This window comes from Vigna unguiculata, chromosome 9 (assembly GCF_004118075.2).
Source record: "Vigna unguiculata cultivar IT97K-499-35 chromosome 9, ASM411807v1, whole genome shotgun sequence".
Lineage (NCBI taxonomy): Eukaryota > Viridiplantae > Streptophyta > Magnoliopsida > Fabales > Fabaceae > Vigna > Vigna unguiculata.
The window spans coordinates 36,404,147-36,418,500 of record NC_040287.1 but is presented as its reverse complement, the minus strand read 5'-3'; the positions used below and the strand labels follow the sequence as shown (position 1 = coordinate 36,418,500).

At 36.4% G+C, this 14,354-nt stretch overlaps 1 protein-coding gene across 1 annotated transcript; it reads right to left on the bottom strand.

Annotated features, from left to right (window-relative positions):
* Window positions 1–1,097: 1,097 nt before the first annotated feature.
* On the bottom strand, window positions 1,098–14,354 carry LOC114195871. Its single transcript, XM_028086290.1, has 22 exons — window positions 13,170–14,354; window positions 12,562–12,677; window positions 11,851–12,059; window positions 10,779–10,898; window positions 10,438–10,566; window positions 10,234–10,359; window positions 9,268–9,323; window positions 9,071–9,170; window positions 8,860–8,977; window positions 8,565–8,774; window positions 7,998–8,334; window positions 6,542–6,635; window positions 4,817–4,925; window positions 4,299–4,570; window positions 4,023–4,150; window positions 3,657–3,891; window positions 2,880–3,068; window positions 2,480–2,760; window positions 2,176–2,386; window positions 1,825–2,067; window positions 1,605–1,693; window positions 1,098–1,521 (listed from the first exon to the last, which is right to left on the bottom strand). Exons 1-22 carry the CDS (start codon window positions 13,988–13,990, stop codon window positions 1,374–1,376), a joined length of 4,341 nt encoding a protein of 1,446 aa, XP_027942091.1. The 5' UTR covers window positions 13,991–14,354; the 3' UTR covers window positions 1,098–1,373.

Below are 14,354 nucleotides of genomic sequence, written 5' to 3'. Positions count from 1 at the left end.
CGACAGAAGTTATATTCGACAAATTAGCTACAAGTATTCTGGAACAGCTTCCGTAATCATTCCAGAATAGTCGATTTATTCATTTTGGTGTTGTATTTATACAATTTCTTTTAATTTAGCTTTTTCACTGTTAGAAACTCCAATCAAATACCACCATCTTTAAGTTCACATTAATTTGACGCAAATAAACAGACATTAAACAATTCCACAGAAAGACAATGAATTGTGGAGCCATTCAATTGAACAAGTTGTTTAAATTCAAGAAAATAAATAATTGAGCCATTTAATCAAAACAATCGTATTCAATATTATTAAATACGTACCACTTTTTTACGACTTTGCTTTCAGATCATTAAAAAAGGATTTTCTAAATTTAATTCGTGGGAAACATATACAAGGATTACGATTATCGTTTAAGAAAAAAATAGACAAAATTACTTAATTGATTTCTTTATATTATATAATTCATCTAATTTCATCCTTGTATTATTAAAACCACCAATCAAATCTCTATAAATTTTTAGATTAATATCAGTTACATGCATACCTTTAATGACTCTATCAAGTGACCAAAATAAATCGATAACTTAACAAATTTAGGAACTCAATTAAAACTTTTGATAATATAAGAAGTAAATTAAATAAAACACATAAATACAGAGACCAAATAACTAATATAACCGATCAAATGTTTAGAAACTTCTGAAAATCCAAATTGAATAAAATATAAAAATTCAGAGAAGTAATTAATTAATTTTTAGCCAAATAACCATCACAAATCTAGAAAGCAGCCAAGTACCTTCTGTAATAATTTCATAATTTCATGCTGTTACCGTAAAAAAAATTTAGAGTAAGATTTGAAGTAGGTAACTATTTCATGAACAAACATTTACTAACTTGATTCAAAAGAATAAATAAATACAAGCGTTCGAGAGGGTGAGGGAAATATAACGCGCTTCAACAATTCTTATCCCAAGAACCCCACCCAGATTATTTCCCGATTCTACTCAACTTGAACATAATAAAAAAAGGCAGGCAACAACTACAACATATTCTAAATTGTGCTTAGTTACTTGATATCTACACAGTAGGAAAAATGGTGGAAATGATTTAATTTTTTTTTTTTTAAAAGAGAACTATTGAACATTAGGTGTTACAGTAATGAATGCCTCTACAACTTCTACTTTGGATTTGTGTAGTTCTGTTTCTCCCACCTTGAGTTATCTAAAATACTAGCATCTCTATGTCAATCAATCTTTGATCTATTCTATATTTTACCGAAGTGAGAACATGTGATGGATCGATCGAGAGAGGAGGAGGGAAATGGGGTAAAAAGTTAATGTTGAATTATATGCTGTGAACATACCATACCATCATGACTGCCAGAACAGCTCAAAATCGTTACTATACAAGGACCGGTCTTGAATTTCCAGATTGGCAACATGCCAATTAATGAGTTGAGACTGGAACAATTTACATAAAACCAATCCAGCTGGGAAAATCCACCATTCACTTTCATCCCTGCATGCATGCATCCCCAGACAGAGTAAGATTTTCCCAAATAACCAGCCTCTTTTAACTAAAGTTAAATCACAGACACTTACATGATATTCCATGGCTGAATGCTCGGGTGTCTTTTACTGGAAGACGATTGAGAGTTGTAGTGTATATATCCACAAAGAAATGCAACAACCTAGTTCCAAATAACACAAGATTCCGATTAAAACCAGTGAAAAAAGAAGAAAGGTTTATTGGCCCCCCGACAAATAAATAATGGATTGAAGAATTAAATATCCCCAACCAGCTGAAATTCGATTTACTCACAACATTTATGAAGGATGTAAGATTCCACAGAGCATAAAGACGTGCAAGGCCTGCAGAACGCCTTGGCCCGTGACTAAAGAGAGCATTAATTCCGACAGGAAAAGGGAGAAGAATGCCGAAAGGTAATATAAACAACACAAAGAAGACATCCACCAAAGAAATTGAATACAGCTGAAGCAGTGTAAGTAATACTAAACTAAAATCTCCTAGAAGCAACATTGAGATTACTAAACCAACAAGGTCCTGCAGTCAACACGGGCAAAAACAAAGAAATCAGTAATCAGATGAGGCAGCCACAAGAATTAGCAATTTTGTCTACCAAACCAGAAAAACAATCAATGCTAGAAATACCTGATGTCCAACAGGTTTTGTATTCTGAAGTATGAAAGAGAGAAGATAAAAGATATCTCTCTTCTCGTCAAGCATCTGCAAATTGTTTACATCTAAAGCAGCTCCATGCATTTGTCGCCTCATATAATTGTCCTCAGTTCTTCCACCAGGGCCTAAATGAGCTCTGCTTCTGGAAAACCCAAAAGGATATTCCTTTTTAACACTTTGAACCCTGGAGACAAAAAATTAAAAACAAACACAGAATATCAAGTATAATACCATCAAAATCATACCACATTCCACTAAAATATGTACAAAAGATTACCTTGTTCCTTCCTCAGTTCTTAAAGCTACATCGGCACTTCCTCCGGCTGGACCATCCTCAAGAGCATATACCATAAGCCCATAGTGGCAATAGCCACTACTTGTAGCCTGAAACCAGGCAAGGTCAACACGCACACCATGGACACTTAATGCAGGATTGGCATGAGTCTCAAGCCATCTGAGGACAGGTCGAAATGTTACTCGTAGCCTTCCACGGCGGACCAACCGTAGTTGTGCATTCAGCCCAGCGACCAATCTATACCATGTTGTAGGTTGCACTGACTGCAAACGTCATTAAAGGTATGCATGTAATTAAATTCGTTAGAATGGAACAAACGGTAAGGCATGTGTCTTAAGTGCATCTGTGCATAAAATAAAGTTCCCAAAATAAATAAACAAACCTGACTCATTAGGCTGGTAAGGATGTTATCATTGTGAAGGGAGAATGGAACCATATAACTTCCATCACCTCCAAAAGGCAATGACATTGGAAACCTTTCATGTAATCGAGGAGGAAGGTCTATCCTCTTTTCATCCCCACCAAGAAAGAAGTCCACATATGCCAGCATGAAGTCAGTAGTTGCATTTACCTATATTATTTTATGGGTCAGTTAACACTATGAAACAGCATTAAATACTTGAATCAGCTCTGATTTCAATAAATGAAAAGTTGAGAATTCTTAATTGGTTGGTCTAAATAGCCCCAGACAGTTGGATAAAGAAGTATGCCAAAACCTAGAGTGAGGTAAGCTATCTTAAAATAAAAAGCAACTCTTCCGTTAAAAATTACAACATAAATTACTCTGACATCAGGCAGGAAAGAAAAAATAAGAAGAAATTTTTATCTCCCACTAGCTATCAATATGCCAAATAGTTTTGAATTAGATGTTATTATGAAACCTGTCTATCTATGAAAAATAAGTGATACTATAATCAACAGTGATACAATAAACTGACATCTGATGACATATCACTGCTGATTATTAACAACAGAAATACAACTAACCAAGTCTGAAATCCAAACAAAAACAAACTGCTCAGTTACATTGGATCAAATGAACGTAACTTTGAACAAGATCAAGAGATGCACCTAAACCAACACAACTCAGTAGCAAATCAATAGAATATCCAACATTTCACTCTTCACAAGCTCAACAAGTATATGAACAAGTCCAAACCTTGATCCCTTCATAGAGAGCTCGTGATCGGCAAGAACGAAGACAAGCATGATCGTACTCTGATCGAACAAACTCACGTAATCTTTGCAACTTCAATCTCCTGCGCCACTGTTGCCAGGACCATGCGAGCGGGTAAGCAAGAACAGAAAGAACACTATATATTGCTCCCTCCCACCATTGATAAGCAGCTATAGCATTAATCGCATCCACAAATGTATTGAATTCACTCTCATAACTGCCATGTCAAGTGTTGGAAGATCTCAATCTCAATATCATAACCAAAAAACAGTTTACAAATAAAGAAGCTGAAATCCTCAAATTTAACCATGGGATCTATAGTGATCAAACAGAAAATGTTTTGCTTACACAACATCCATTATTTGTTCTGAAGCCGTATGTGGCAGATGCCAGGGTTCACTGAAAGTATTAGGTCCCATAAAGTACATTCTGTGAACATGACTCTGGGACTCCTCAACTCTATTTGTCTCCAACACCTATGCAACACAATGTTGTCATCATGCCGATAATAAAAAATCATGAAAATAAAATTAAAAATAGAAACGGTTAAGGGGCACGTTAATCTTAAATTCACAAATGTCAGAATATTGAAACTAAAAGGGAACCATATGGTTTGGGAAAAACCTCATTTAGTGACTCAAGGAAAGGAAAGGAGTGATCTATTTGAGAACCATGTTGGGTGGGTGCTGGGCCAGGTAATTCATCAACCCCAACAAATTTCATTCTTGCAACACTGAGCACCAGTGCCAACAAGATCAAGAGACCCGTAAGAAAAAGACCAAATAACCAAGGCCCACCAAATGTGTAAATTAATTCTTCAAGAGCAGTATAGCAGTCAGGCATATGATATCTGTCCGAAACACATTGGTATGGGCAAGGGGTTTCAGTAATACCACCTGGATAAAAGGACAAGATGGGCAAATTATGCATTGATGGACTAGAGATTAAAATGAAATGGGTACTTTTTAGAGATATACTATGAAGAGCTCACTTTATATCATTTACCACCAAGAATAAAGAGACAAAAAAATGAAAGACAGTACACAAATCATTCAACTTCGACAACAAATACTTCAAACTAAATAAGAATAAAATCCCTTGAATGTCTGCTGTGTAATCTTCCATTAAATAATAAAATCTACCTCGGACTGGAATATAAACAGCGCGATGAGGAAGGTCATTAACAGGACAATGGTGACAAAGTGATTTATCAGATCCAGTAGTATTTTTGTAAGTCCCGGTGGGACATTCCTGGAGGCAAGCAAGAAATATAAAAGCCTATGAGTAGAAACTTTAGAGGTACAAGCATCAGTTAAGTCGTCAAAAACGGAAAGCAAGAAAGTAAAGTAGCAATAGAACATGAGACAAAAAAGGGTAACAAAGCTTCTATTATGTTGATTAACCCTACTCTAGTCCAGTAATTTCAAAGCAGCGGTCAGTCTAGGCTCATAAGAAGCTGGAACCATCACCCATGTAGCCTCATCAATTTTGATAAAGACAACTCAGAATAAGCTCAGCCAAAACATGATGAACCAAAAGCTTGCAACTATGACATTGCAACAAACACTGTTTCATCATTTAAACACTAGTAGCCACAGTTTCTATGTAACTAAAATGGACACTGGATTCTACTAAGGTGAATAGAAGCTACAAGTAAGGTTCACGTCTTTACATGAAAATCTGCACTCAAATCCAGCACTTTCAACTACCAATATGTTACTAGAATTTATTATTAGAGCACTTCAAGCGTCTAGCCTTGTATATTGTTTATAGTTACACAGAATCCTTTCAACACCAACACTAATTTACTGTCATAACACCTTTAACCTTATTGAGGAGAAAGTTTTTTTTTTCCAGCCTTATGTAAAGCTTCAAAGCAGCACTCAGCTAGAAATAGTAAAAAATATACAATATTTTTTGCCACAGTAGAAAGATTGAGAAAAGAAAAAACAATGTCAGCCCACAAAGCTTTGCAAAACTGCAAATGTAAAAATTGCACTAAGTCAGAAATTGTAAAAGTCATATGCAATGCTAAAGCTTTGTAAATGAAAAGACTTCAAGGAATTTTTTTCAACAAAAAAAAAGACCATGAAATAACATGACAGTATACAATAAAATTGCCATACCATTGTTGTAAGAACTAAGTTATACAACTAAGAATCAATAAAGTATAGGTCCTCAAGTCAAACTAAGAACAAAAATATCAAAACATCTGCAGATTTTTGAGGGTGACATGAATATATAATCAGAAGCTTGACATATTTTCATTAATAATCATAATTGGCCTAACTAATAATGGTTAGCTTCCCTTTAGATTTATCAGTATATCATTGCAAGAAATATACTCAAAATACCAGACTCATGTCAACCCAGCATCATCATATTGAGGCTACAGTATAAATATCATAGAACACAGCACCAACAAGTGTCACCCACTGATCGTTCATACACGTTTATCCATTAGATATTTGCTTTTATGTCTACTAAACATGGCACGTTAATAATATCCTTTCAAGTATAATTCCCACAAAGGTTTGAAGTAAAACTATCCTCAGATAATCCCAGTACATCACTATCAGAAATTGAATCAACATGCCAGGCTAATTAACTAACCACCATACCGAGGCTGGAAAAAAATAATGCATAACCTAAATGTTGATGATGATGACGACCATTATGATAAAACTCCTAGCCCTTCCCATACATTTAACATTAATAGTAACAGATTTACTCAAACTACCAGCATACAGAAATGCAGAATAAGGTCACATCCAGTATATATGGAAAATCCCATGATCAAAAAGGCCACCTAGAGCACATAAATATGAGAAATGTAACAATTGAGGGCAGGTGGAAAGAAATTATACCTCACAAAAGGTACCATACAACCCTTTAGGGCAATCCTTCCCAGTTATTGTCCCATTCGCTCCAGATCCACCCTGACCCTCACCCTTTCCTCCCCTATCATAATCAAGATAAAATTATAAAGTTTTGAAATTTCCATTATAACATGAACCAAAGGCAAAGGCAGAAACTGAAATGAAATAGAGACAGAATGTAGAAACTTCAATGGAACAAAAGTTGATAAATTAAAACAAAAGAAAATAATTTGAAATTTTCATAAGTTAGGGACTACAATCACCCCCTGGAGCTGAACATAGTTCCCTTCCAATCCCAAGAGAAGCATGTCACGTGTCCTAATGAGGTGAATCATTACCATTAGCACATACAATCTAATATTATTTGGGGATTAAAAATGGATTTATTTTAAAGATTTTTAGAAAGCCAATTTAAAAGAAACCATACTAGATATCACTTTCAAATCAATTATCACAAAAGTAAACAATGTAATCATACATGACAATTCACGGTTGCATGATTGTAAGAAATCTTCACATTGTCAGTCTATTCCAATTAAATTCTTGAAATATACAAGCTAAAAGTTATAAACATAAAAACACCAAAGCAAACAATAAAATTAAAAATAAATAAACATCTTCTGATTACAACCCTCACACCAAAAGAAAAAAAAGAAATACATTGGCCAAAATGGATTAACAGAAAAAGTTTGCTACAGATCGACAGACCTCAAACATTTAGGGATCTCAAATAAGTAATGACCACTGGGAGTGTCCTATGCTAGAGCAGTCTTTGACAGTCCAATTTAAAGGGTTCGACTGACGAGTAGAATGCCAAAAGTGATAATTGGATATTATCAGGTGCAGCAGGGTGCACAAATCTTTACGGGTGTTTTACTGCCCTTAAGTAACTGGGAAAGGGTTATGTTCTTATCCTCTCTCATGAGTTCTTCCCAAGGCTGTTTTAAGTAGCATCCATCTTATATGCAAAAATATTGACTTCCCAAGTTTCCTTTACAGATTTTTGCTTTTTATTTTAAAACTTATTTTTTTCCGGATCTTGAGGATGCCTTATCTTGTTCCAAATGAACTTATCTCATTAATCGTACTTCATTTTCAAACAGAGAAACAAAAAAAAATAGTTAACTGGCTTCTCACTATATTATTTTCTGCATTGGTGCCTATCTAAGAAGCCGGTACCAAGATGATAGAGAAAAAAACTATTAAAATATACTCCGGGGAAACAATAGATATAAATTTAAAAAAAAAATGGAACAAGACAAGCATCAATTAAAGCTATTCAACAAATAGAAAAGATAACAGCAGACACTGGTGACAACTTATTTTTGGTTAAAATTCAGCTGTGCAAACTGGGAAAAATAAAGGACTACAAGTTAAAAATATTACACAAATCAGAATAAAAATAATATTGAAGAGTTGCAGCAAAAACTTGAAATAGAAATACCTGGTCTGAATGCCACCTTTCACAATAGCAATTGGTTGATAAACATCACCAGTGGGAATATCAGACCAATGAAAATGAATTCTTCCTCCACCCCCACCACCACTTCCATTAGAACTGCTATATCCCCCCATACTAGAAAGCTCAGCTGATTGCCCAATGGCAAGTGTATGAAGAAACAATAGTATAGTGCCACCAGATCCACCCCCAGGACCTCCAGTAAAATTGTCAAATTCTGCAAAACCTTCTTTTCTAACTATCGAATCAAAATTCTCTCCATCAGCTTTTACAGAACCTTGAATGGACAAACTCGACAAAGGATGTTCCAATGATCCAACAACTGCTTAACAGATAATACAACAGAAGAATTCGAATTAAAGAAGAAATTTAGCGGCAATCAACATCTTCCATTATTCATAAAGAAACATTAATTAGCCCAAACATAAACTTTGGCTTACTTATGATAATACAACAGAAGAATTCGAATTAAAGAAGAAATTTAGCGGCAATCAACATCTTCCATTATTCATAAAGAGACATTAATTAGCCCAAACATAAACTTTGGCTTACTTATGATACCACCTCCAGCTGTGATATAAGTAGAGTTGCCACTTCCACTTCCACTACCAAGTTCACAGGGCAGGTTTGCATCCCCATATGAACTCCCACCTTCAACGTGATTATCATTATACCATGCATCCCCACCACTACCACCATGCCCACCGCCACTGCCAATACCATTACTTAGAATATTTCCGTGGCCCAAACCACCAGTACAGCCTGCGATTTTTTTGACACAATCACTAGGAAATCCAACTACTTGAATCCAAAAGTGACAACCACCACACACAACAAAGAAGCATACCCATTCCAGAGGCAGATATTCTTCCAGAAGATTCAACACTTATGGTCCGGGCCCTGTGGAAATGAACAACAGAACCTTCTATAAGGCCTTCAACAAGGATATCCTCGACTCTGCAGATCTAGAAAAGCAGCATACAGAAATTTCAAGTTTCAACTGTAGATATATATTAGCACAACCAAATCTATTACACAATCAATACTTCATAAAGTACCTGAAGTGTGAAAGACAGGGAAGAGTTCACATTGCAATCTTCAGGGGGGTGAAGTAATTCATAGGGGCAATCTTTATTGTCACAGTAAAGCTTTGGAGTACTGTCAACCACAAAGGTATGGAAATTTAGCAGAACTACAATCAAAATGTGTTGAATGAGAAATCACCTAATAATATTTTGACAAAATCCTAACATACACATCATCAGTTGTTGCATTCTCCAACGGACCACGCAAGACAGACCCAGGCCCAACCTATAAAAAATGTAAAAAATAAACTCAAGTTGAAGAGCAAAGACCAAATAATGCTCAACCAAAACATAAGCACAAACATTATTATCATCAATAATTAATGTCCAACCAAGTTACCACAAAGGTTTCATTTAAAAAGATGGAATTAACAAGAATCAGACCCGAAGTGCTGGGAGAACCAAAGCATCAGAAGAGTGCAACTGAGCCACCAAAAGAATGACACAAGGGACAAAAAACAGCCCATTGCACCCCAAATAAAGCCCAAGATCTTGACATGGTGTAAAGAGAGATGCTATCCATGCTCAGTTGTCATATATTTTCCTCAGACAGTTTCTCTATTCATCTTATTTTTAGTAACAAGTTTTATATGCATTCCTTTGGGATATTCGGTAGGAGAAAAGTAAAAATTTGGGGATTCTCATTGACTTTAGATCTGCACATGACAGGATTGTCTCCATACCATCTCTTTGATTTTCAACTCATTCTTAAGGTTTGTCTGATAAATGTTAATTGAAGGGATATCATCATCATTTACTGTTAAAGCGAATTATGATTTAGACCCAAAGGAAAACTTCTTTGTGTCATTTTATTCTACTACTAATAATCAAAAAATATTTAACAATTGGAAATGGTTAGGATATGCTTACAATGTTTTCTAAATAAACAAATAAAAATAGCACACAACTAACTACCAATCTACAGGAAAAAACCCTAAAGATTTAGCCAGTAAAAACAAAAAAGAATAAGAACGTGTAACAAAATAATTTGAAAATATTAGTTAAAAAACCTAGTCTAAAGAAAACGAAATGAGATCTCCTAATTCATAAATAAAGATAAATCAAATGGGGGAAATCAAGTGTTTAAAAGGCTATAGAATTACATATATTGGTGGTGAAAATAAACAATGCCTTACATGAATACTATAAAATAGGGATAAAACCAAACGTTGTGCTTCAATCCAATCTCCTGGTCCTGATAAATTTAGGAGACCCTGTCCATGAACTCCAAGGTTTGCATTAGAATGTATCACAGAAGCCCCCTGTTAATGAAACCCAATGAGTCAAATGTGAAGATCATATATGCAATAATATTATTCATTCAAGGAGTGGTTATATACCCTCAGAACAATCAAATTACTAGCCTCAAGTAAAGAAGTTTCCACGGTCACGTCTTCGCCACCATCTATGAGCATTTTTGAGTTCCACATCAAGAACATTTTTACAGACATGCGTAGAGCTCCATAGACCTTTTTCATAAAATTTTACGTGTAAAAACATCAGCAAAATGACATTGTAACATTGACTACTGAAAAAATAAAAAATCAGTGCAGCCTATATATATGCTCATTATGTTTACTAGTTCTACAGCACAGGTAAAAGATACAACATACAGAGGAACTAGAAGTCAACATGTCCCACTAAACAATATCGGCAAAATAAAAACTCATATTCCAACTACCTTCATTACAGAATCACTCATCAACAGTTCTTCGGCTAATAACTCAAACTCTGATGTAGCATAGTGTCGTAGACCAAAGCTCAACACCCCACCCTGCAAGATACTTATTTGCCCTTGCACCTATATAATGAATAAAAAGAAAAGACAGTTGTACAAATGTCCTTCCCATACCAAACATTTTTTTTTTCAAAACAGACTAAAATTAAAAGGGCACAAAGATCAGAATATGAAGAGGGATGACCAGGAGGAAACTTAGCATTTTTTTATAAAAGAATTCATTAGAAACAAAACCAAATATAAATAGAAAACCTTTTATAAAAAGTAATAAAGACATCGCCCCTCCCCCTAAATACATTAGAATTTAGAAGATTATATATATAATTCACATTAACATCAAGAAAACTCCTGAACTACAGAAAAATACAAGTCAAGATCAAGGGGAACAACCAATATGGATTTAAATGACCAACAATTAACTGAATATTCCAATATAAGCAAATATATATCAAGCAAATGGATTTAAGGCATACAAAATCCAAACCGAGAAGTTATTGTCTCTGGTTCTTCAATGCTTTAATCTTCAACAATATCATCAGTGGGAGTTACTCGTATTGCTATTAACTAAAAATATCTGTATCTACTACTAAAGATATGTTTTTCGCACTTCGGTTCTTTGAGGAAGTCAACTTTAGCAAGAACAATCAGGACAATATAAATTCTAAAACATATGCATCATTCAGCACATAGAATGAAAGAGGGGATTTCAGAATTTTTCAGGTGTATGGCTGGTCAAATCGGGTTGCGCTCAGAAGTAGAACAGTAAATTACCTTTTCAGAAAAGTTCCTGGCCTAATCAGATATTGAGTTTTATTAGAGGTACTCAAAAGTGACTGCATATGCTCATCTTGAGTTTACTAATAAACTTCTAAATAGATGTAAAATTTGAGGATACAAGCAAAACAAAATGGAGGAGAGAATGTCTGGTGTCAGCAAACAAGACAAGAAAGAGTTGATCAACAGAATATTGACATTGGGATTATCCAATTAATGTATGGATCTTCATTTGACAAACCTGTACACGACTCCAAAGCAATGGAACTGTTGCCCTGGCCTTATTTCGAACATAGACATTAGTCCAAAGGGGTTGATTTGGAAATTCCAAGAGAAGAGTCTCTGTATCTGTTGTCATGTTATAGTTATCAACTATAAGACTTCGAGGGACTGCATCATAAAGAGTCCCAGCAGCACCTGCGTTTTCCGGACAGCCAAGGCTCCTACCACCTGAAATAAGAAATTAATCGTGCATGCAGTCAGTGTAACTGATGATAAGTTTGGAGTCCCAACAAGTTTAACACAACAACAAAGTCATAATAGAATTTCAAGCAACTGACCATAGGCCAAGGGTATTTAATTAATTAAAGATCACTTACGCTACCTACCAGAGATGGCAAAAAAGTAGGTTCCAGGTTGATAAACAGTAGATCATCAAATCATATTTTCCAACTCAAGTGATACCTAATTCTAGAGAGCAGCCTAGTTTTTATTTCAAAATGCTGAAAAATGTTAGCATTGATTTCTAAAACAATTTCCTCATGCCCATTAACAAATCAGTGTCAGAGAGTGGCATGCAACAAAGTGCTCCCGATATTAATGTTACCATATATATTCATTTATTTATTTATTATAAGAAATTATGCATATATGAGCACTCAATTTGCAGGGAAGGATTTCTGCAGAGTATATTTGGAAACAGCTACCCAATGCACAAACTAAAAATCCTCACCATGCACATATATTTTGGGCTCATCATGCCTGCTGAACACATCAACTGAAACCCTGCCACCTCCACCACCAGCAAAACCATTACCTCCACAAGCACTTATAATCCCATTGCCAGTCCTGCTCATTTCCATAAAAAAAAAAAAATATATCAATGGAACAGCATAAAAACTAGATTCATAACATCACATTTCAATTACAATCAAGCACGAAACCAATTATTAACATTCCATTGTTGGCATGTGGTTGTACACGTCAAGGAATATAAGAGATTATGGAGAAAATATCCTTCTACTGTATATTTCATATTTTAGAAATATACATTCACCAGCTGACTTTGGTATTAAGCTTCAGTATGTGCCTTACAAAGTTGGTAATTTGAACAAATACCATCAAATTAATTTTGATGGTGATATTAGACTTAGACAACCACATCTCAAATGCAGCAAGACAGAAACATATAAACAGTTGTTTACAAAGAAACTCAGATAGAAGATCTCAGAAACAAATATAGTAACTTGGCATATCACTCATGTCCCTAGTATAACCAGAGAACATAAATATATCCTTATGTTAATCAAACGAGGGAAAAAAAAGACAAAAAAATATTACATTCTGTAAGCCTTGATGTAAATGCTGCCTCCAGAGCCACCTCCGCCCTTTGTCCCTCCATTACCCCCGTCAGCCAAAACACTTGCATTCATCTCAACAATTTGATGAAGAGTCAACCTCACAAGCCCACCTCCCAACCCACCATAGTCCCTCTCATTGGTCGTCGACCCCCCACGGCTGCCAAAACTGTAAGGGTTCTGCAGCGAGGCCCACGAATACGCGTCCCCTCCCCAGACGTCCTCCGGAAGCTTCGTCATGTCGACAAGACAGCTGGCACCCCTCCCGCCGTGACCCCCACCACCGCCCTCAACCCCCTGCGGAGTGCCGCTGGTTTGCGGCGGAGGCTGCCCCGCCATACCCGTCGTGTTCACAACCGACATATTCCCAAAACCACCATTCTCAGCCTCCAACTCAAAAGCCCCGGTCACAATCGACGAGTTGCTACCTAAACTAAAATTACCAGTGACGTTAACGGTTACCATGCACCCGGGAATCTCGCAGTGGAACCTCACCCCAGGGAGGATGTTAAAATTGCCCTTCCCTGCTATGTACACGTCGCGGGTGAGGTTCACGTCGTTCACGATCTTGCACGTCGTGTCCAGAGTCCCGACTCCCCCGAGATCGTCCACGCATGACACCGACGGGGGATGCGGTGGCGGAGGCGGCGGAGCGGGCGGCGAGTAGTCCTGATGGAAGAGGTTCCAATCGAAATCAGTCACCGAAAGTTCACGCTCCGACTCCGATTCGTCACTCGCGAAAACGGCGACGACGACAACGAAGATGGCGAGGAATCGGAGGCGCCGGAAACGAAATCGAGCCATTCACCGGCGGCGTCAGGAGTCATCACATTGAAGGAACTGAGATTCGGATTTGCAAAGTGAAATTTGATTCAGAAACCAATGCAATAACCCATCGCGCTCACCACCAATAGAAAAATATCAATATTAAAAAACCCTACTCCTCTCTCTCTCTCTGCGTGCGGAAATTTAATTCAATCTCACTGACAAAAAAACCCTAGAAATCTCTCGGAGACGCGCGGGGAGAAGAAAGATCGAATGCGAATTGGAGAGAAGAAGCACGATGGGGAAGAGCCAGCTTTATTTAATTCTGGTGGTAAAGGAGAAGGGGGTGTCACGATGCGGTGAGGTTCATGTGAACCCCGCTGGTTTTCACTCTCGATCTTTA

Excerpts from the sequence above, each read along its gene's own strand:
- LOC114195871 (XM_028086290.1), bottom strand. The coding sequence starts at position 13,990 with ATGGCTCGATTTCGTTTCCGGCGCCTCCGATTCCTCGCCATCTTCGTT. Across the intron at positions 4,151-4,298 it reads TCCTTGAGTCACTAAATGAG|GTGTTGGAGACAAATAGAGT; the intron begins GTTTTTCCCAAA and ends TGTGTTGCATAG. Across the intron at positions 3,069-3,656 it reads CTCTCTATGAAGGGATCAAG|GTAAATGCAACTACTGACTT; the intron begins GTTTGGACTTGT and ends AAAATAATATAG.